General features: G+C 38.0%; 1 protein-coding gene and 1 long non-coding RNA gene across 4 annotated transcripts in view; both read left to right on the top strand.

Annotated features, from left to right (window-relative positions):
• The window catches only part of LOC138011548 (copine-8-like), a 35584-nt gene extending 28972 nt beyond the window's left edge, over positions 1–6612 (top strand). Inside the window, exons 23-24 of one of the 2 annotated variants that reach the window (XM_068858611.1) lie at positions 172–245; positions 836–5042. In XM_068858611.1, the coding sequence (XP_068714712.1) occupies positions 172–245; positions 836–1147 (386 nt within the window). In that variant the 3' untranslated portion in view covers positions 1148–5042. Of the gene's footprint in view, positions 1–171; positions 246–835 lie in introns of both variants that reach the window. The other variant, XM_068858612.1, reaches the window with a different exon arrangement.
• Positions 6613–7314: 702 nt separating this feature from the next.
• Positions 7315–22500, top strand: part of LOC138011549 (uncharacterized) — a 39735-nt gene continuing 24549 nt past the window's right edge. The window contains exons 1-4 of one of the 2 annotated variants that reach the window (XR_011124739.1): positions 7315–7489; positions 11322–11441; positions 14063–14142; positions 18761–18846. This is a non-coding gene — a long non-coding RNA (uncharacterized lncRNA). Of the gene's footprint in view, positions 7490–11174; positions 11442–14062; positions 14143–18760; positions 18847–22500 lie in introns of those variants that run through there. The other variant, XR_011124738.1, reaches the window with a different exon arrangement.

A 22500-nucleotide genomic window follows, 5' to 3' on the forward strand; every position in this document is an offset into this window, starting at 1 on the left:
TCAATTTACTCACCCTTTTTCTGGCTGAGAGGGTGGAAATAGCTTATGTGGCAGAAGTTCAAAGGAAAAGAGAAAATCAGAAAGAGAATTCTCATTCTAACATTGAAAGTCCTTTACTTACAGGAGAGGCTGAAAAGTTCTTTTTTTGTTACCTTATACTTTTATTCACAGCTATGGAGGAGCTTGATGGTGACACAGTGAGACTCTCATCAAGAGGAAGATATGCTGAGAGGGACATCGTGCAGGTACCATGAAAATAATAATAATCATAATAATAATAATAAGGCACTAATTTATATAGTGCATATCGTGAACTCTATGCGCTTTACATTAGATAAAAGTAATAATATTAAAATATATATATATAAAAAGTTAATTAAAAGATTAAAATGTGCGTTTCTCAAGTCTAGAGTTTTTCTAGTGAGTCTGGAAGTGCATTCCAGAGTGTCAGGCCAGCATATCTAAATGTCCTTGCTCCAAACGTAGCTCTCTTGACCTTTGGAACGAGCAGGTTGCCGCGTTGCATTGTAGGGCAATTATTGATACGTAGCTTATGGTTTTCAGAGTTTTTGGCCGACTTTTCGATTAAATTATCTTCCAATGCGATTCTTAGATTGTCCAGTGTGTTGTAAATTACGCAAGTGATACTCCCAGGGGTCAATGGTTAAAGTTCAGTAGTTTAATTTTTTTTTTCTTCTAAGCAGTGTTTTTATTAATTTTGTCAAAATGAGACAAGATTGCATTAGTGGCAATCTATTAGGAAAGTACCTTTTAGGTCTTTAAGCTTAACATGCATGGTAGCCTTTGAAATGTACACTTGGACACTTTTTTACAGTTTGTTCCATTCCGAGATTTCCAGAGGCATGGTTACCTTGTTCAGGATTTGCTTTCAAAAGAAGTTTTGGCAGAGGTCCCAGGTCAACTCCTGTCGTTCATGACAAAGCATGAGATCAAACCAAAGCCACCTCAGCCAATATTAGTTGACAGCATAGTGCCAATCATGCCTCATTCAGGCAATCAAATGTCTCCATTTGGAAGCCAACAGAGCGCACCACCATATCCTGTCAATGAAAGTACACCAATTTATCCAACCAATCAAAGCACTGTTTATCCAACCAATCAGGGAGCACCTTATCCTGTTGTTTAGGCAACTCCAAAGGCTGACATTGATTGATGGCGAAACCTTTAGTAATTTAATAATATTATGGCCAAATAAAATAGAGATAAAGAGCTTTTTTGGGTCATTCTAAGTTATGGCCACTAGTAATTATAATAACATTAATATATTTTATCATTCATTACATGTTTTAAAAAATGTCCTACATAGTTCTAGCTTGGTGGCTTGCATTTGACAGTGCAATTTCATTTGTCCAGTGATAGGTAATATGACAAAGGACACCAAAATTCCTAAACAGAACATTGCATTTTAAGATTTTTATCTTTTGAATTGATGATCAAGCAGCAAAAAAATAAAATTTATTGAATTTGGCTTATACAGATCTAAGAGGCCTTTGTCCACCTCACTCTATTTTGTTGTACTCCCTTCTCAATCTGCCTTATCTTGATAACCTACTCATCCTAACCTACTCATCCTAATCAATAATTGCTGGGAACATAGTGGATACTTGGTGGTGTGCACAGTCACCACATTGTTTCCCTAGACTAGAAACTATCTTTGCTTCACAATCTTTTTCTACCCAGGGGTGGGATTGTGTTAACGCAGAAATCGTGCATTTTTAGGCAAATAACATGCAAAAAATGCATCATGACATGCAAAATAATAAATAACGAATTCGCTGTAGAGTAATGGTCACTATAGCCATGCAAAAGGGACTGGTAAAGATGAGTAAACATCCGGCAAACTTAATTGAGCTCCCGCCATTTGTTTGCTCATTGATCGACAGAGAAATACAAGTGGTCACACTTTTTGAAAAGGAACTGTAAAAGGTTGAAGACATGGCCAATTTTTAGATCAAGATTTTTTGGCTAAAATTGACTGAAAGAGTTTGGATGGTTGCAAACAAGGAATTTGGGCGATAGGTTAGCCACGATTTGTACGGACCAGGCCTAGGTAAAAACTGGAAAGAAGAACTCACCCACGACCGGATGCAAACATTTCCAGCAATCGGCACTTGTACGGTTCATGGATCAGGTGGATCACAAAAGTACAGCAGCGGTATTGCTTCAACAAGAATTGTTCAAAGCTGCCCGTGACAATGCTGAATAAGAACACCTGAGTGATAAATGACATTGAGCACTGTCTAGTCTATTTATTTGTCAAAAATAAACGTCACATTTTATTATTATTATTATTATTATTATTATTATTCATACTAGTTACAGTACTCAGTACCATTTTAAGCTATTGTCCAAAGAAAAAGATTAGAAAGTTGGTTACTCTCTCTTTTTCATAACCTAAAAAGAAGTAGGTTTTCCTTGCGGAGGGTCAACAAGATTTTGGTGAAAAATCTCAAAAAATGATTTGGACCCCAGTTTGGCCAAACCTGCGGGTCCCAGGACCCAAATTGAAAAATCCTACTGCCATCCCTGCAGGGGTATAAATGGCTACGAGGGACACCCTGCTGTGGGTAACCTATAGCGATGAAAAAATCGTGGGAGAAGCTGAATCTTTTTTTATTTTCAGACGTACATTTAATCAACACTGTGGGGGTAAACTTTTGAGTCTGAAAATAGACTTTGAGAAGGGCTAGTTTGCAGCGGCTGCTTGACTATCATTTTGAAAAAAGTTTGTCACTTAGCCTTGTTCAGGGTTTCCATAAACATGGTCAAATTTGCCTTTTTCACTGGATTCTCTTGTTTGTCACATACTGCATAACCTCCTTTGATCCCAAAATGTTTAAGATTTCTTTCGAGGCTCTTCTGAATGTCTTCACGTTTTTGGTAATCAGTGTTGCAGGTAGTTCTCTACCTCTTGAGAATTGCAGGTTGGATAAGAATGTCTGTCAAGCTTCTTGCAGATCACACAAGGTCTCAGTACTCATTTAACTGCATGTCTCCCATGGAGAATCCAAAATCGCTCTTGAAGTGCAGTAAGGGTGCTATCCACGGAGCTGTGTTTGACAGTTTGATGAGTTTCATGAAGCAGTAACTCGACTATGGGATTCTTTGTAGGCATCAGTATAAAACCTTTGTTTCTACTGGAAAATCTGTATTTTAAATTGCTGTCTTCCACGACATGTCAAGATCTTGCCTTCATCCAAAAACTGCTAATCGAAATTGTTGAACTCTCCAGGATTTTTCTACTTGAAGCTTCTGCAGATAAGTGATTTCGCTTGGAAACCAATCAGCTTGTTCAGTATGAATCCAAAGAATTTTGGCTTGCTTTAGTTCCTTAGAGTTCAGTTCACAGTTATCTTCAAAATCTGCTACTTATCCTGCAGTAGCATTTGTTTCCTTTGTTTGTTTTGACTTTGCTGATGAATCTCAAGACATACATGTATGCAGTCAGTCGAACTAGATAGGTAATAAAGGTTGCTGAATCGTTAGCAGTTGATACTTTGGTAAAGACTGATTTCCATGGAATGTTCTTCAGAAGTTATTAGGACATGTCGTTTCAGGTGGATTCTTTACGAGTTCAGATAGCACAGTTTCATCAGTCTCAGTTGTCAATTCATCTTGAGGCCTTTCAGGTTTGTGTTTGTACAGAAATCCATGACCCTTCCACCATTTCCTCTCTACAACTAGCTCACTTGCGTTCGTCCCAGGAGAACGAATATCAGGGGGTTCCTTTCACTGGGACAGAAGTTCCAGGATTCTGTAGTTGTACCTTCACGAATCTCCTGCACTCTGGTCAGAACATATTGGTGCCATGTTTTGTTGTTCCTTATCCAGTGTAACAAAGTCATAGAATCGACCCAGTAGACAGTTTCCAAATTAAGAGGTAATGCACTTTATACAGTTTTAGCCAGACGTACTAAAATTGTGTCGCCGGGGAATGCTCTGCTGATTTAACGGTCTGACCTTGGTCTTTGAGGCAATTAAGTTGGCATCCATGCACCCATCTTCGTATATCGAATGTCAGTATTAAACAACCGCTACGTAAGCCTTTTTGGATGCATCGCTGAAACAATGAAGTTCAGGTGATTTGATGTTGCTTGAATTGTTGAAATAACATCTCAGTATGCAGACACTGCTTACAGTTTGAAGTGAACTTTCATCTCAACCCACCATCAACACAATAGCAGTCCTGCAAGCAACGTCAGGTGGTGAATATTGCAACAAAATAGCGCTTGAAGGCGGTGCTTTAGCACCAAAGTGGCCATAGCTTCAACTGTTGATAACAACCTGACCCTTACCGGGGTGGCAGACCATAATTTGTCAAGTGCAAATTTCTTTATTCCCCTGGGTCTCCTGGCATGACTGCATTGACTCAGTTGTCCAATCACAGTCACTCCTCCTTCGTGTTGACAAAGTTGAAACACATTCCCAAAGCCAGAAAGCATTGAAAGATGCGAGAATGAAAGCCGTAGCCGTTTATTAGTTAATAGGATTTTGTATGTAGTAGGCTGTTCGCGATCGTAACTGTATTTATCAAGCCTTCAGGGAATTAACATTAATTAAGCAAATAAAATTTGTTCCCATAGTTTATCAAGTGCAAATTTCTTTATTCCCCTGGGTCTCCCAATGCGACTGTTTTCTCTCAGATGCTAATAATTAAATTTCACTGGCTTCAGTAAGTCCAGCAACAAGATATTCGTAGCACAATATCCTATGCAAACAATGTTTATTTGCATGTCAATATATATCCCGTGAAGGCTAGAGTCAATGCAGTCATGTCTTCTTTAACTAATCTTCATTGCTATCCACTGTTTTAGTATATACTAATATAATACTAACATACTAATATTATTATTATAACATTTTGTTCTTGTGAACTGTAGTTTGTCCCTTTTCGTGATTACCTTGGACAAGCTGGGGATGTAATAAGTGGGGCACGATTGGCCAAGGATGTGCTTGAGGAACTTCCAGATCAGTTTCTTGATTTCATGAAAAAACACGACATCAAACCCAAGCCACCAAAAAAATAACATTTTCTCGATGGCAACAGTTTAGTTGGACAATACTCTCAGTAACTATTGCGAAGACAGTATTTTTGTGAATAGATAATTTTAAGGATAATACTATTCTCATTCTTTAAGGTGAGTAGTAAATTTTGATCAATTTTTTATGCAGAGCATGTTGAATTGAAATTGTTTATTTCTTTTGTGCTACCAATAAGTAGCACTCTAAACTGTGTTGGTCTTGCATCTTTAAATGTAATTTTTTTTATCATTTATAAAGGCTTAGAACTACTGTATAGGATTATTATATCTCTCAGATATTATGGATGCCATGATTGGCTACTTTAGCAGGTTGTAGGGCCTGCTAAATTTGAAATTTTTTTCTAGCAAGTTTTCCAACTTGTGAAACTCTTTGAGTCTTGCAAGTATCCATTTAAAAAGGATGTACTTCAGATTTTTACTCATATGCCAATTACTTGTGGCAGTTGAACGTTCGTCTTGACTTCAACAAGTTTCCATTTCTGGACACCTTATTGAGTTCTTGGTCTGTTCATTTCAAGTTATGGATCTTTGTTTTTAATGTTGATTTATGGTTTATAACCCATGTATTTTGTGCCTGGGCCATAAATCAAAAGGGAAACAACTTGATTAGTAATATACATATAATTTAACAGCTTATATTGTTGAATTTAGGCAGTGTTATTCATCAAAATAAGACCAGATTGCCTTAGTTGCAGATTAGAACTCTGAAACTCAAAACCTTAAAAAATATTGGCACAGCATTCCTTTATAAGTTCATCATTTCTGAGCACAACTCTAAAGATGCAAAGAAGTATCTTACTGGTTCTAACTACATGTTTTGAATATACTGGACTGTTCTTGGAAAACTTGGATATAATACTGATATCAAGGAGTGCTGTGCTAGTATAGGGAAACGCTGTACTTTCCTTGTGAGCTTTGTCTCACTTAAGAGTTGTAAATGCCAAATCACACTCGGGTGAGATATTCAACAACACTCCCATTATTTTTTTCAGAGACCATGGTGCCCCGAGTTAGCATAATATTATTCTAGTAGGTACTTACGTTAGGTCTGGATATAAAAGGGGGAAAAATATATAGAAAATAGGAACAACAATAACAGAAACAAATGAGCAAGTAGAAAAACAGCATGAGTTGCAAAAAAAAAAGGTAAAAAAATAGAGATTTAATTTTTTTTAAGGAGAGCAAGTCAAAGAGAGGACTTGTGCCTAGAAAGGTGAATCTGGCACATGTCAACATTTTTGCCTGCAGTTTCATGAATCTGCAGAAGCAAGTCATAAAATTTACCATAAAAGTGTGATAAAAGGTGTAGTTTTCATTTTGTTCCAACTCTTTTGGTGTGCTTTTTCGTAAAAGAGAATGTTTTGAACCTCAAGAAGAAAAAAGTGTAATAATCTGTGCACTACTGTTAAATTTCTTTTGGATGTGTAAATATAAATTTTGTTAAATAATAGGTTGTCTTGATGCAAGTCGGTCATTGAGAACTGAAGGGAGTATTTAAAGTGTGTTTATTTAATTATAATTATATATTAAAAGTATATTTACTTCTTCAGATGGTTTGAAGTGTAGTTGGTTGGTGTTCACTATAGCGATGCTCACCGTTACGTCACCTATTGTCATCAATGTGCCAACCAGCGATCTATTGGTTGTCGAAACAAAGGTTATTTTGTTCTGTGGTTGACAAAATTTAAATATCAAAAGAATTGTTTGTAAACAGTGAATAACGCTGAAGGTTGAAAATTCGACTGTTGAGATTGTTCTCCTTTTTGCCTAGTATTTCGCTTTTTCAGAATGGGGCTGCTAAATTTGTTTTTCCGGGGTTAGAAAGGTTCTTTTCCCAACCACACTGAAAATTGCCTCTGTTCCTTCACTTCCAAAAGAGCCAACTCCTCTTTCCTAGTGGGATTTTCTTGGGAAATTGAGGGAAAGGAGGTCCGCAGTATTTGCTTTGAACAGGAGGGTGGACTCCTGGCTTTGAAGATCAAAAACGGAAAACGAGTAAATTGTTAATTTATAGCCTATTGCGGCACATCGAATCGCGCATCGTGTTTTTTAAATATTTTTCCTCAATCCTGAAGTTCGTTTCAGCTTTGTCCACATTCCCACACCCTGGAGTGTCAAGTTGGCGCCAAACTGACGCGGGCTGCTCACTCCCTTTTCCCGCCAGTTGCTGGGGTTTAACAACGTACCCAGCCAATGAGAGAGCAAAATTTAGCCTTTGAGCCAATCAGGGTAAAATGTTTTATCACGTGGGTTGGGTACCAAGTAGGCGCCATTTTCAAGAAAATTTCATTCCGTTTAAGAAGAGAAATCAGTCGCCTTTTGGAGAAATTTTTTGCCCAGTTTAACTTATCTCCTTCGATCACTTATCTTGAAAGCAACACACTTATCTATCAAATGCTGAAGGGCCTCCAAGAACGAATAATCAGGTGAGCTTCCACTTTTCGCAAATCTAACTTGGTAACTCGCCGCCCAATTTGCAACTTCTCTCGCGCCGTCTGAGAGTCGTCTGACGGAACTCCTTTTAAATGCTTTTCACTTGGCATTTCGAGTGCTACAACGTATTTTTATTTGACTCGCGATCTCATTTTGATCCTCTGACACCAAAAAGCCCGGAAGAGCGAACAAAAAAAAGCATAAAACTTGACATTACAAGGGTCGAAAAATACACGTGGATCTGAAACATTTCCTTCCAAGCCGGGGAAACTTGCATGAAGACACTTTTAATTCAGTTTTTCATCAAAACCAAGTGAACCAAATTCTTTTATTCAACGGTTTTTTTTTGAACAACGCTGCAACTCAAGACACTCGAGAGTTTGAAATTCTTTTGCGACCACAGCAAATATAACTCTGTGGTGAAAACATGGAAACATTGCGATCAAGCTTGGGTTTTACAGTATCAGGTTGTAAGTGCTTTCGTTATTTCAGTTATAGAGATGAGCTTTGGTTTAGTTCTATGTGAGGTTGCGTATGTTTATTAAAGGCTGGGGCCTTTATTTAATAGTGCATTAAGGGGTGGGGGTGGGAGATGTTGGGAAAATTACATGGAAAGTCCTACATACATCACCCTCTCCTCTATAGCATTGGCAACAGGAGTCCATTACCCGGACCTTCCATATTAATCCTCTGAGTCAACCCCTCCCAGTATCTTTCTATTTTTAGAAGCACCTCGCAGGGAAACTTAAGTGGGTTTTTTCACAATAGCCAATCATAAGAGAGCTATGGTCAGCTATTTATTACACCACATATGTATGTAATCCACTTCATGTATGTTCTCAGTCATGTAACGTCAAAATAAAGTAGTTCTCAGGGTTCGTACAGAGTCTTGAATTTTTCGGGGTCCCAAAGGGGTTTAGGGCTCCAAGGCCAAAAAAACAGGGGCTCCAGGGCTCCATAGCTGCTACTTTAAGGCTCTGGGCTCCACTGTTGACTAGTAGACTGTATTCTAAAAACCGGAGAAATGATCGGGCTCCAGGCTCCACAGCAAAAAAATCCAGGGCTCCAGGGACCCCCCTTTGGGACCCTGATTCTTGAAAAAGTCTGGAAATTTGCAAACCAGTTTTCCAGACCTAGCCTCCTTGCAGCCATTTTTTGTGTCGGAGAATGGGACCCACACAAAAAACGGCTGCAAGGAGGCTACCTGGATAAAGTCTGGAAAAATGGTAAAAGGTCTGGAGAATTTTTTTTTTTGAAAACTGGAACGAGTGCTTTATTGCGAAGTGAATATTTTCAGTAATCAAATCTTATTTAAAATTTCGTCTTTCGCGAAAACATTATCACAGACCGAGAAGTCTCAGATCTCTCTTATGCCAGCACTGCATCATGGGACAAAAGCTTGAGTCTGGAAAAAGAAATTAGCATTTTGGAAAAAGTCTGGAAAAAGTCTAATTTTGCAACCAAAAATCTGTGTGAACCCTGAGTGCTAAAAATAAAGATACAGGAAAGGGTTGACTGAAGTGAACAATACAGATGGAAGCTCTGGGTATTGGGCTTCTGATTGGCAACAATAATATATATTATATAACCCCCCTACTTTATCTAGCATTATATCTCAACCCCTAATCTCTCCTCCTCACACATTTGACAGCCACCCAATGTATAAAATATGAATCAAAGGAGAACATTGCATTCATAATGTTGTATAATTGTTGTGTTACAATCCCCACTGTCTGCTCTGTGCAAAATCTCCTATAACTTTAACAAACTGCTACTGCCCAAGTCCCCCCCAGAGAAATGCACAGTTGCAAAATTGCAATAAAGTGGAACCCTGCTATAATGAAGACCCTGTTATAACGAACAACAACTGAAAGCCTGGCAGAATTATAGTAAAATATGTGGAAATGAACTCACTGTGACAAATAGATTTTGATGGTCCCAATTAACACCTTATTCCAAAATGGCTGCTGATTTATGGGGATACAAATTGGCCCTTGTTGCCTCGTTCAAGATAAAATATTCTTTTGAACGAGGCATCAAGGGCTAATTTGGATAAAAACAAAAGGATATTTAAATGGTGGCCATTTTGGAAAAAGGTGTATGCACAATTTACCCTTCTATAGCGAGTATTTTGTCCAGTCGCTCACAGCAGTCATTCAAAACAACAGATTTTATTAGAAATCACAGCTTGCTTATTCCGGTTTTGACAAATACCAGTACATGTACTGTACTATTGCAGTGTTGAATTTATGCTTCAGCATGCGGACACGTTACTTCTAAATTTAAAGTTGAATTTGATGTCTTGATTGTCAGCACGTTACACTTAGGAGTTTACAGTATCAAATGAATAAAAATAATGTTTTCTAGGTACAGTTTTGGATTTTGGATAATTGTTATTTATTTAATTACCTCTCTGTAACAAAATTAATTAATATTATTTCTATTAACCAGATAATTCTTTAAAGGGTCTTTGCTATAATGAACCCTGCTACAACAAAGAATTTTTTCAGTAGCATAGCACTTTGTTATGGGGGGGGGGGGGGGGAGGGGGTTTCACTGTACCACAGCCATGTCCCTGATACTCCCCCGCTAGGTCCCGGGGGTCAGGGGGCCATGGTTTCAATTGAATGGTGCATCATTTTCAACTCACCAATCATCTTTATCCTTCGAAACAACAATTCAGCTTGCATACCATCACAAAAAGCACAATATGTTGTATCAGACTGTCACTTTTAAAACCATCCAACACATAGTGTAAAGCAATGCTCAGTTGCACACATAATAACTAGTATTGAGTAGAAGCATACGTGGTAGGCTAAATTAGTATCAAAATAAAAGACTTGTACCTTTCCTTCATTCAGCTTTGAAGTCATGAGCAGAATGAAGTGGGAAAGCCAACATGAAGTTTATTAGAAATGCATGACCGTTTCATGTGCCCTTGTCAATCATAAAAAATGATCATGGTACAAAATAGATCCCAGAATGGAAATAGTGAGATGAAATTTGCAAGAATGTCAATTATTATAGCAAAGCCATCCAGCAGCTGTTATCCATATACATCTCAGTAATCCCTTTAAACATTAAAATCACTGTAAAATCTCTCATAAATGTCAGTGGACTCAAAATTGACATGCTTACTAATTTAATCACACTCTTTTCATTTCTGGTATCTATTATGTACCATGACCATTTTTTTTTTTTATTGACAAGGTCACGTGACATGGTCTTGCAAAGGGCCTATCCCCCTCAAAAGTCTTCTCAACATGTGACAACCCGCCACCCTTAATACTTTTCTAAAATAACGTAACTTCCCCTCCCCCCCCCCCCCCCCAATGCGCTAATAAGTGAAAGCCCCCTTAATACCTGTACGAAAATAATAAAGAAAAGACTTATCTTTTAAATGTGAGGAATTGCCGCTACAAGCAACTGTTTTTGTGAATTTTGATGCTGATATATTCTAATTCAGAAAATGACAAACTTAGGCGCCAGCAATGTGTTCTCTTCATTCTTTGAATTTCATTACGAGGGGCAGACATGCCATTTTGACAATAATTTCATTTACTAAAACCTTTCGAGAAGAACTATAACTTTTTGACTGTCCTTGTTTGGGCTTCAGCCATCAGAATAAAATCGAGCGGGCTTGAAAATCATGAACTGTCATGTCACGCACGCTGTCACGCATTCTCGATCTCTCACCGCAAGTGCGAGGCATAGGGCGCCATTTGCATTTGATGTGGAGTTTCGTTGCGAGGAAATTTCAGCAAAAAAGCATCGTTTTTAAACCTTAAGTGAAAAAAAAACTTCACTATGGTCATTGTTCTTCAGGATTTAAAGTTTGACAGAGCTTGAAATATCCTATTGATGAAACCAGTTGCATGTAACTTCGGCAACCCGACTTCCCACGTGGAAAAATATGGTTTTTAAAGAACCGAGTTTACCCTGAAGGTAAGCAAAAGCGTTTTATTTCAATTTATTTCTCCATTGATAAGTGGATGGAATGTTCAAAAAATATTGGCTATGAAAAGTCGAGTCCGTTGGGAAATTATGAGACAAGAAAGGTTGGTTTTTAAGCTTATGTCAAGCGAGTTGATAAAGCTTAATTAGCCATCATAAGAAAGATTTGTACGCTATTGTTTCCAGCGTTAGCCCCAATTAGGAAAAATAATAATAATAATAATAATATTTATAGTATGTATTTATTTATAACCATTTCAGTTATACAACTGGTATCAATATGGACCCTGTGAAACTAATAATAACTGTAAATAATCCAAAAATATACAATAGCAAATAAAAATAAGAAATAGGCACTAACAATTACGATTAAAAATCGTTGCTCCTTTATAACAAATCCATGTTTTTAAAATTTCTAAGTTGATTTTATCAACAAAAAGGTTTCCTCTGGATCTAGTGTTATAAGAATGAATGTCGCAATGCTTGGAATTAAAATAATCCTTAAATAAGTCAGGGGCAAGGCCCTTAAGAAAGTTATTCACCAGTTCCTTAGTGTGCTGGTCTCTTCTTTCGGGGAGCGGCTTCCATCCTACTCTAGTTTCTCAATGATGGCGTCACTGGTCAAATCCTAGGGGCATTAGTCAGATTAGTTTACGTTCTGTTATTTCCAAGTTAAAATGGTTTAAAACGTACATGTAAATATGTGTTACATTTTAGTCGACAATCTTGGACAAAAAGGGTTGAGAATATTAAAAACGGGTTACTTTACACTCTACACCATCAATATCCCACCCTACATCTAGCAGCCACACTCCTCCCCCCTACAACCAATGTTGATAAGCTCAGGTTTGACATGCTTTGTTTCATGTAGCAACATTGATCAAAGGGGTGGGGGGCATTTGTCAACAAAAAGAGAGCTTATATTTCATACTTGTGATTACAGTGAATCCAAACGCAGACTTTTCTCAACAATTTTGTCCAAGATTATAGATACATTGTACAATATAGGATATTATTTTAGTCTTATATACAGTACCGCTCAAAAGCAACTTTCCACCCTCACGCAGGAAAAGATTTGCGCCGCATGCTACAGGAATCACACCACATGCAAATTGAAAACTCTGCAAGCACAGTGGCTTAAGGCTCACACATAATCTTAATTGACCTTTTGCTAAATATATAAATTTTGGAAAGTGTTTATGAAAGGTCAATTTTACTATCAATTTTTGATTTTTAGTGTTGCTCAAACATTGTTTCTTAATGGCAATTTTGTGATTAATACTCTCACAGAGTCCTATACAGTGTTGCTCGAAGATAAGTGAACAACGCAGGCGCAAAATTAACGCGCACAACATGTGTACATTGTATGCGCATTAATTTTGTCCCTTTGTTATTCGTAACCATAATTTGGCCTTACCTTTTATTGTTTTTGTAGACAAAAGAATAAATTGTGTGACTGCCGACAAGACAAAAATTTACATACGGAATGCCGCTTCGATTGCTATCAATTTCGATCCATAAATGTCGACGATGAAAACATCTGCAGTGCATAATTTCAAAGTTTAACACCCTCACTCCACGTTTTATGATATACGGTCAGCTCGGATAAGGCGAGATATCAGTGCAATTTGAGAAATCTTTTGCAAATTAATATGCAGAGTTGTAAACAGAGTACAATACAGACACACTGGCGTCAGCATTTATATCACACATGGTTCTCTTATTTCAACTTGTGCCAGTGGTGATTCAGACAACAAAATACTCTGCAATAAACACTGATCTTTTTATTAACACTAATTTTTTACGACGTTCGGCCTGTTTATTGACGATTCGTGAGCATCATAAAGTTGTATTTGTCACGTGTCTGCAAGCGAGTTGCCCTCACTGTCACGCTGAAAATATTCACACCAAAAATAATTTTTTACTGTTGTATTCACAACTACAAAACAAATAAAGTTGCAAAATTCTCAGCCTGAAATGATGAATTTCTGTGCCAAAACTGCTGATGATGAGCCCTTTGCTGAAGAGTTGTGTTTTTAAGCAAGCTGCCTACTATTGTTATTGCACATAATTATGTTATGCACATCTCAATATACTCGGATTTCCTATGAGTGGTACTTATTGATACTAACAGGCATATTTCAGGCAGTTACAACAGGAATCGCGTTGCATACAACGTGATTCGTAGCAATGCAAGGTAAGTAACTTTTGAGCGGCACTGTACAAGGCTATTTTTTACTTATTTTTAGTACTACACAGTTCCTGTGTAGCAGACAGTAGGTGTAAGCGGCATTGAATCGTAAGACTTGCTAACATGGCTGCTGTAAGAAATATGATACGTACATGTAAGTCAAGGATAGCAATCTTTCTGTTGAAGAGCGACTTAAATTAAATTTTTTTAATTTGATATAATCAATTTGCCAGTCACTACAAAAAAGTAGTCATACAGTACATGTATATTGTTTTAGCAGGAGCCACCAAGAAAGTTATGGTGGGCTCAATAATAATATTGTTGTGACAATGGCTGTCTGACCTGTTGTACATGTAAAGAAAACAGTAGTGCCATGTGGAATAAATACCATTTAATAGATGTATTGTCCATCAATTTCAAGGTCGCACAATGAAATGGATGAGAGCTGGAAGGGGAAGAACTGTTATGTGAAGATGAGAAGTGGAAGCTACTTAGCTGATGGTAAGGATTTTCTTGATGTTGAATCCTGTGTATTTGTACCATTAATGCCACAGCAATTTCCTTCGAGCCATTTTTGTTACATTATGAGCAAAGCACCCTGTACAGAAAAAATGCACTGAGCAGGAGCGGCGAACCTCAGTTCCATGCAAAAGTTGGTCTAGGTCTCTTGTCAAACCTGATTTGGCCCACAAGGTTGTTTGTTATAATGATAAATCACAAGGACAGCAACAACAGCAATTACTAGAACACCATGAAATAATAGGCTCAACACTGTTGTGCTAGCATACATACTGCAACCTATCAGCGAGCATCTCAAAGTGATTTTGGAGGAAGATTACTCTGCTTGTCGCGTAATTTGAGTTGGGTATCAAACTGTATATGTATGTATGCGTTGATTTTGTTTTGTGGCAGGTTTACTCAATAACAAGAAAGTTTGTTGTAACGCAAAATGTACTGTACATGTAGCTGTGATACTTATTATAGGCCCATTTTTACTTCTGGATATATCCACAAGTTTTTTGGTGAGAATCTTTATGCAAATTGTCACTCCTTCTGAACCAGAAGTTCAATCTAATTAGCCTATCAGGATGGAAAATCACAACACAGCTTAGAGAGCTGTGACTTTCTGTTCGCTAGGTTGTGTGCCACCATTGCTGTTTGTGGCTTTTATACTTACAAAGTAAGTGTTTGAGCACCTTCCGCTGCATTTAGAAGCAAGAGACTGAAGAATTCAAGAAATAGTGTTCTTCGAAGGTGAAGAAAAAGATTCTGAACAAGTACACATTGCTGCAATTAATTGTGCACCGCCTTTCACTCACCAACGCGTAGACTTAAATACATGTCGAAATGGAATCAACAGACACATGGTGAGAAGATAGTCTCTGTCGATCCCCTAAGCTCACATGGGATTAATAAATTCCATTTGGAAGGTGACTTCTATTTGGAGAGTGACACCGAAGCTATCAAAGTATACCAATGTTTATCAAAGCAATCACAAAGTTTTGCAAGCTGAGTCACCAAAGCCATATGAATTCAACTTGAACAACATGAAAAACAGTGAGGCAACCAAGGAACCCATGCTTCCAGACACTAGTACTTGTGTGGCGGACCATCATGACGAACTGTCGAAAAACTTGGTCATTGATTATGTAAGGAAACTGATGAGGAATCCGAACCAACCTCCTGCGATAGAGCAAGGGCTGAGTCTGTTCACAAATGCAAACATGCTCCCTGGGAACCTTCCAGAATTCCTTACAAGCAAACATCAAGCTTGTTTCATAAAGACAAGGTAATTAGAAAGTGTATGGTGCATTATTTAAAGAAGAACGTACCAAGCTTGTCTGAGTTGAGTGATCATCTCTTGCTTCAAAACTCATTAATAATTCATGAGCCTAACAGCCTATCAAAACACAGATAAAACGTCATGTGTATGAGTTTTTTTTCCTGATAAAACACTCCTCATTGGTATTCTTTATATAAAGAATACTAATAAGGTATAGCTTGTTTTTCTTGTATGCTAATATTCACCTCTCACAATTTGAACCATTGTTTTGAGTCCAGAGGGACACGCTCTTTGTGGAATGTTTTTGAAGCCGTTCAAAAAATTCGCAGCACGTGTTTTATCGGGTCTAAAAACACTTGGCTACACCTCGTGCTTTTAAACCCCGATAAAACACTGCTGCTCGTTTTTTGAACACTTCTTTTGGAAAATAATATTATATCAGAGATGTATCCAGGTTTTCAAATTTGAGGGTCTTCTGGACCCCTTTCTAAAAAATTTGGGGGTCCAGCTAATTAATATTCAATAATTAATATTCGATCTATTGCTCTTAATTGCTGCTGCAGTACCCTTTCAGATTTCTAAGTTGCACAAAAATAAAGTCTTATCCCTCCCCACGAATATGTACTTAAAATGATCAATTTCTTTGAAACTGTAATGACCTCGAGTGAATCGACCCTGAGTTGGCGATTTGCTGATTGAGATAGCGAATTTTGAGGCTTGCAGTAAACCTTTGAAGGTGGCGTAAAATTATGATGGAATTATGTTCAGGGTAACAGAGTGGTGTTTGTAAAAGGAGTACACTAACTTTGTTTCATGGCATGAAATGTTTCTCAGACATTACGACCTCTTTTCAGGGCTTTTAATATTTTCATGGTGATTGCGACCTTTTTCACGGCGTGAAGTATTTCAAGGTGGCCATGACTTTTTTCACAGCGTGAAAGGGAAATTTCACTCACATTCAAATCATTTTTCAGGGATAAGCTCCCTTTCCGCGTGAAGGGTCACACATTGTGTGATTAAAAGATGTCAACTTCACTCTTCTAAATGCTTTGAGAAAATCCCTTTAATATCCATGTAATTTTTTCCCATCCCCTATATTGTCCCTGTATTTGAAGAAGACCTTTATTTTTAACCTTATATTTTTAGTGGAGGCCACTTGAAACTCTGTAGAGATCCAGGTATTTGGGGTTAGGAAAGGACCTTGAGCAATTAATGAGAGATATAGAATTGCATCATGGAAATGCATGTTTAATTGTATCTCTGAAATGACTTAGCAATCCTAATCTTATGCAAGTTCCGAATGACAACATGAGAAGCAAAAAGTATTGCTTACCTGTTGTGAGAGCTCTATTGCTGTCACCGGGAAAAATCAAGTAAATCTTCAGCAATTAATGTGGGCAAAAGGAGATTCGCACATTCGGCACATGATATGTGGAGTTAGCTAAAAATTGTTTCCATTCCTATAATTACATGTATGTAATGTTCATTATTTAGCTTATGAAGGTTAGGAGGCAGCGTTCATGGTGTGCATTTATCAAGCACTGGCCTCACCCAAATAAAGCAGCATTAATTTTATCAAGAGAAGCCTTAAGATAGTGGAATCCCAAGAACATTCAGATGCATCCTACAGAGCACAAATTCATCAGAGAAAGACAAATCTAGCATCGTCTTTCGAGGAACTAGAAAACATTGAATAGGTGTGACTCTGACACACAGTACACACATATCCCATGGAGTACCCCAGGAGTCAGTTCTGGGATTTAAATTATTCTCACTTTTCATGAACGACCTCCCACATGCAGTACATTCAGCGGGAACTTACATGTATTTGTATGCAGATGACACAACTCTTGGTTGCTCCCGGGAGACCTACAACAGTACTAATTTTATGAGGAACTCCATTAAATATAGAGGATTAAGAGGAACAATAACTCGGAGTACTTTATTTAGTGAGGAGTCAATGACAAGCAACCTTGGCAAAATTCAAGCGGCTCCTGTGCAAGCTTGACTTAAGCAAAATACACTTTGACTCTACTGTGGCAATGATTAAATACAAGGTCATTGACTATACTATATTATTAGACTTACATTTAAGTGTTCAGTGTACACAGAGTAGATGCCCAGTAAGTCACTGGACAATATTTCATCAGATTATTATAGTTAAATAGTTTGACTACATTGGCTCTAACCTACGTATGTAGTAAGTTATATTTTGTTTCAAAGTCACGTTTTTAAATGTAAACACACAACCCCACCAGCTCTACGGATACCATCATTTTGTTGAAGTAAATTTGTTCAGTTCAGAACTTGGACACCCGCCCACACCTGGTGAGGCATCCAGTTTCTCATGCTGTATCAGCAATTTCGCAGAGATCACTGAATCAAGAGCAAGAACCTGACAAGCATGAGTTCAAAATTCTGGATAGTACGTCATCATTACCAGTTACCATTACCATTACCTTAAATGACAAAATCAGTTAAGTATTACACAAATTGCCCCAAGTTCTCTCATATCTTAAAGTGACTGCGGACTGCAGTGGCAGAGCTTTGATAAACCCCAAAAAGTGAACAGGTATTATTGAAATTAATCTAGCCCAAAAAATCTTTACATCAAGAGCAACAAGAGGTATTTTCCAGCCTCTCTCAGAAGCCAAATCAGCCACTCTCCACAGCAAAACTTATTCCTGGTTTAATTAATCAAAAGTGTATTTCATTACTGTGTCTCCACACAATAAAAGACATAGTCCAATTATTTAACTGATTTTTGGACACATGGGACTGGGGTTTGTGCTCATGCTAACAGAGGCATTTTTTCACCCTTGGTGCTTTTCTTGCTCAGTAGCTTACAATTTGCACTTTCTTAGACCTTGAAAATGTTCTTCTATCACCCACCGCTTACCAACTAACTAAAGATTTATCCACATTCACAGGCACAGTGCTGGAAATAACAGTCGGTCATCGGACATTGTCCGACCAAATTTTGAAAATGTCCGGCCAATTTCACATTATGATCAGACACGATGACTGAACATCTCACCATCACATCTTGAGTTCTCTTCTTCAAGGTGTTGTCAGTCAATAAATTATGTCCGGTCCAATTTGGCAAATGTCCGACCAAAAGGAAGATTTGAAAGGACATGTGTCCTGTGAATAAAGAAAAATTATTCCAGCACTGCAGGCACTGTCATTGCATTTTTGTTTGTTTGGAGTGTGTGACTACTACAGCTGACCAATTAGTACGTTAATCAGCCATACTAAGCAAAAAAAAAGAAAAGGTTCCCTAAACTGGGCATGGTATACACATTCAGGCATAATGATTATTGTGTTCATCCTCAGGCTTCAATGTTGATCAGGGGATGAAGAGGTTAAAAGCTAGACAAGAGTACCAAGTTTCACCGATTACAGTGTAATTTCTAAGAGAGGTAAATGAGTTTAATTCCTTCTCAAATTAAAATAAATTGGTTCCATATACAGTCACGTAAGTTTGGGGTAATAATTTCATAGGCTGGGTTATACCAACCACTGCTTGTCCTTTGCCAAGGACTTAAAGGTGTACTTGTAGTCCCCTATTGCGTCAAAATAATTATGCTTAATGTAATGATAAATGTGACCTCTCACAGGAAAATGTACACTAATGCTTTTCTGTTGAACGGCTTAAAGCGTTGGGCCCCCGTTGGAAGTGTTGAAAAACCCATCGTCTCTCGCCGACCAGCACTACTTCGACGCTCCTCGCCGCTGGTGAGCGAGAAGACCTCTGGCATCCAGGGTAAAATGGTAGCCAATTTGTAGAAGGAAAGTTTTTTCAGCTCTTTCGAAGAGAGATTTGTCGCCTTCAAGTCGATAATTTTTTGCTGGAAAATGGTGATCACGTTCCGAAATTCGGCAGGTCTAATCTGCAGATCGCAGGTCACAGGTTGCAGTCATTGTTTCCCCAATACAGAAAGTATCCTAAACATTCTTAAAAGCTAACCTTTGGCCTAAAAACTTTTGTTTAGGCCTAATTAGGCCTAAGGTTAGCTTTTAAGAATGTTTAGGATACTTTCTGTATTGGTGAAACAATGACCTGCAACCTGTGACCTGCGACCTGCAGATTAGACTCGCCGTCCGAAGTTCTGGTAAAAACGTGGACGAAGCTTATGGAATAACTTTGGTTGGCCTCTGCTGGGGGATTAATTGAGCAGTCTTCGTCTGAATGTCATGGATTTCTGTATTCATGTTTTCAAACGAGTTATGGAGGCAGTAAACAATGTTGACGTCAGGGAATTCGTTGCTGGAAGCCTTCCCGGTATACAGGCTCACGCTCAAACGTTGAGGTAAAATAATTGCTGTTAGGTTCAATTTCTTGATATCAGGATATCATGATAGCAGCTAGGAAATTGATAAGTCTGTGATTAATATTGAATGTGCCTCCCTGTGACATGCTGGGAAATCAATTAGCCCGGAATGAAATTTTACAGAGCTACAATTGGGCATTCTAAATTTCCCAGTTCCTCAGTTATCGAGTTCCATAAGTATAAAACTTAAAAATGGTTTGCTTTAAAATCAGAAAAGAACCAATTCACCGTTGCTGTTGAGAAAAGTGTATGCCAGGCAAAACAAGTTGCATCTCGGTAGCCTGAAAGTTAACTGACAAAATAATTTGCCTGTGTTTAAATTAACAAATACACCAATACATCACTAACGTTTCATGTTTAACCGGAGAATTATGTTCGAAGGTGTAATAGCTGTTGAGTTTTATTCCTCAGTTATCGAGTTCCATGAGTATAAAACTTAAAAATGGTTTGCTTTAAAATCAGAAAAGAACCAATTCACCGTTGCTGTTGAGAAAAGTGTATGCCAGGCAAAACAAGTTATATCTCGGTAACCTGAAAGTTAAGAAATAATTTGCCTGTGTTTAAATTAACAAATACACCAATACATCACTAACGTCTCATGTTTAACCGGAGAATTAGGGAAGCAGATGTTCGAAGGTGTAATAGCTGTTGAGTTTTATTCCTCAGTTATCGAGTTCCATAAGTATAAACTTAAAAATGGATAGCTTTAAAATCAGAAAAGAACCAATTCACCGTTGCTGTTGAGAAAAGTGTATGCCAGGCAAAACAAGTTGCATCTCAGTAGCCTGAAAGTTAACTGACAAAATAATTTGCCTGTGTTTAAATTAACAAATACACCAATACATCACTAACGTGTCATGTTTAACCGGAGAATTAGGGAAGCAGATGTTCGAAGGTGTAATAGCTGTTGAGTTTTATTCCTCAGTTATCGAGTTCCATAAGTATAAAACTTAAAAATGGTTTGCTTTAAAATCAGAAAAGAACCAATTCACTGAATTCACCGTTGCTGTTGAGAAAAGTGTATGCCGGGCAAAACAAGTTGCATCTCGGTAGCCTGAAACTTAAGATATAATTTGCCTGTGTTTAAGTTAATTTGAAATAAAGAGAATAAAGAAAAATAATTTTTCATTTTTTAATTGCATGATGCTGGCCGTTGTAAACCGTGTTTTAGAAAATATTTCACATTGATTTACTGCACCTCTGGATTATTTTGACACATCGCTCAAAATTAATTTAAAGTAATTTGAGTTATTTGTCGTCATTAAAACTTTATGAGAAAGTCGGCCCAACAAATGTGTCAAGATTAACACCTCTCTCTCCCTATTTGTCTCCCTCTCTGTCCTATTTCTTTGTTACATGAAGTGTTGATCACAGAAAGATTCTATTTGTGGGTGATAAAAACTGTTATCAAGACGGTAATAGATCAGAAGAGCTTGAGCAGATTCTTATTTATTTCATGGTCTCTGATTCGTTATTTGCTGTCAAGTAGCATTGAAAACGACTTTCTCACATTTACATATTCTTTACGATCTTTCACAGCAAAATGAACAACACGTCGCTTTCTGAAGGTGAACTCAGTTTTAGTTGGTCTCCAGTTTTTCTGATAACCTGTTTGGTTTTATATTCTCTCATTATCGTGATTTCAATACTTGGGAACATTCTAGTTTGTGTAGCCATCTGCCTGAATGACAGTCTTCGCTCCTCACCGACAATGTCGTTCATTTTCTCGCTGGCTTGCTCCGATCTCCTCATATCTTGCCTCGCTATGCCATTCGACGCGGAAAGTTTGCTCCTCAAAGGCCAATGGAAGCATGGTGAAACTCTTTGTATTGTCTGGACAACTGCTTACCTTTTCAGCGTTCCTACCTCCATGTTAACCCTAGTCGCTCTAACAATCGACCGATACAAGGCACTGAGCGATCCTCTGAGACGATTTCGCAAGACCAAGTTCTTCTCCGTGAGATGTTCTCGCATTATAGTGGTATTCCTGTGGTTGTACAATCTCGCCTTCTCCCTGATTCCAGTCATGGGCTGGCGTAACTTTCCTCGCTACGTCTTAGATGGTTACTGTTATTTCAACATTACTCCATCATATTCCGCCCTTAGTAGCATGCTTCATTTTATTCTACCTTTACTTATTATAGGTGGAATTTATTTTAAGATTTACCGCATTTCGCAGAATGTCAAGCGATGCCAAGATTTGAGCAAGGTGGCCACCTCTTCTCCAGCAGATATTGTTTGCTATCCCACACCACGCGACCATGGCCGATTTCAAAGAAATATGAAAGCTACGAAGACAATTGCGTTGATAATTTCTGTGTTATTTGTCTGCTGGTTTCCGCACAGTATCGCTAGCCTTACCTTCAGTCTCTGCAAAGAGTGTTACCTCCATTCTCCACCTGAAGTACTCACCTCTCTACTGATTCTCGGATACCTTAATTCCGCTCTGAACCCTTTTATATATTCTCTACAGAACCGGAAATTCAGGGCGACGTACCACGCGTTGTATCTGTCAGTCAGAAAAATCGGAAGAGCTGCATCGCAGAGGTCACGATTAAGCTCCATCTCATCTCAGAGAAGCAGCGTATGTTTTACTTTTCATAATAAAGGGCGACAAGAAAGCGTGGTGGAACAGAACAGTAGCGTAAGAATGACAGCATACAGTCATTCATTGAAGTCACTCTAAGCTTTTACGTTATTTTGGGATGATTTAAAATATGTTGCAATGGATTTAAAAAATGA

This window comes from Montipora foliosa, chromosome 7 (assembly GCF_036669935.1).
Source record: "Montipora foliosa isolate CH-2021 chromosome 7, ASM3666993v2, whole genome shotgun sequence".
In the NCBI taxonomy this organism is placed as follows: domain Eukaryota; kingdom Metazoa; phylum Cnidaria; class Anthozoa; order Scleractinia; family Acroporidae; genus Montipora; species Montipora foliosa.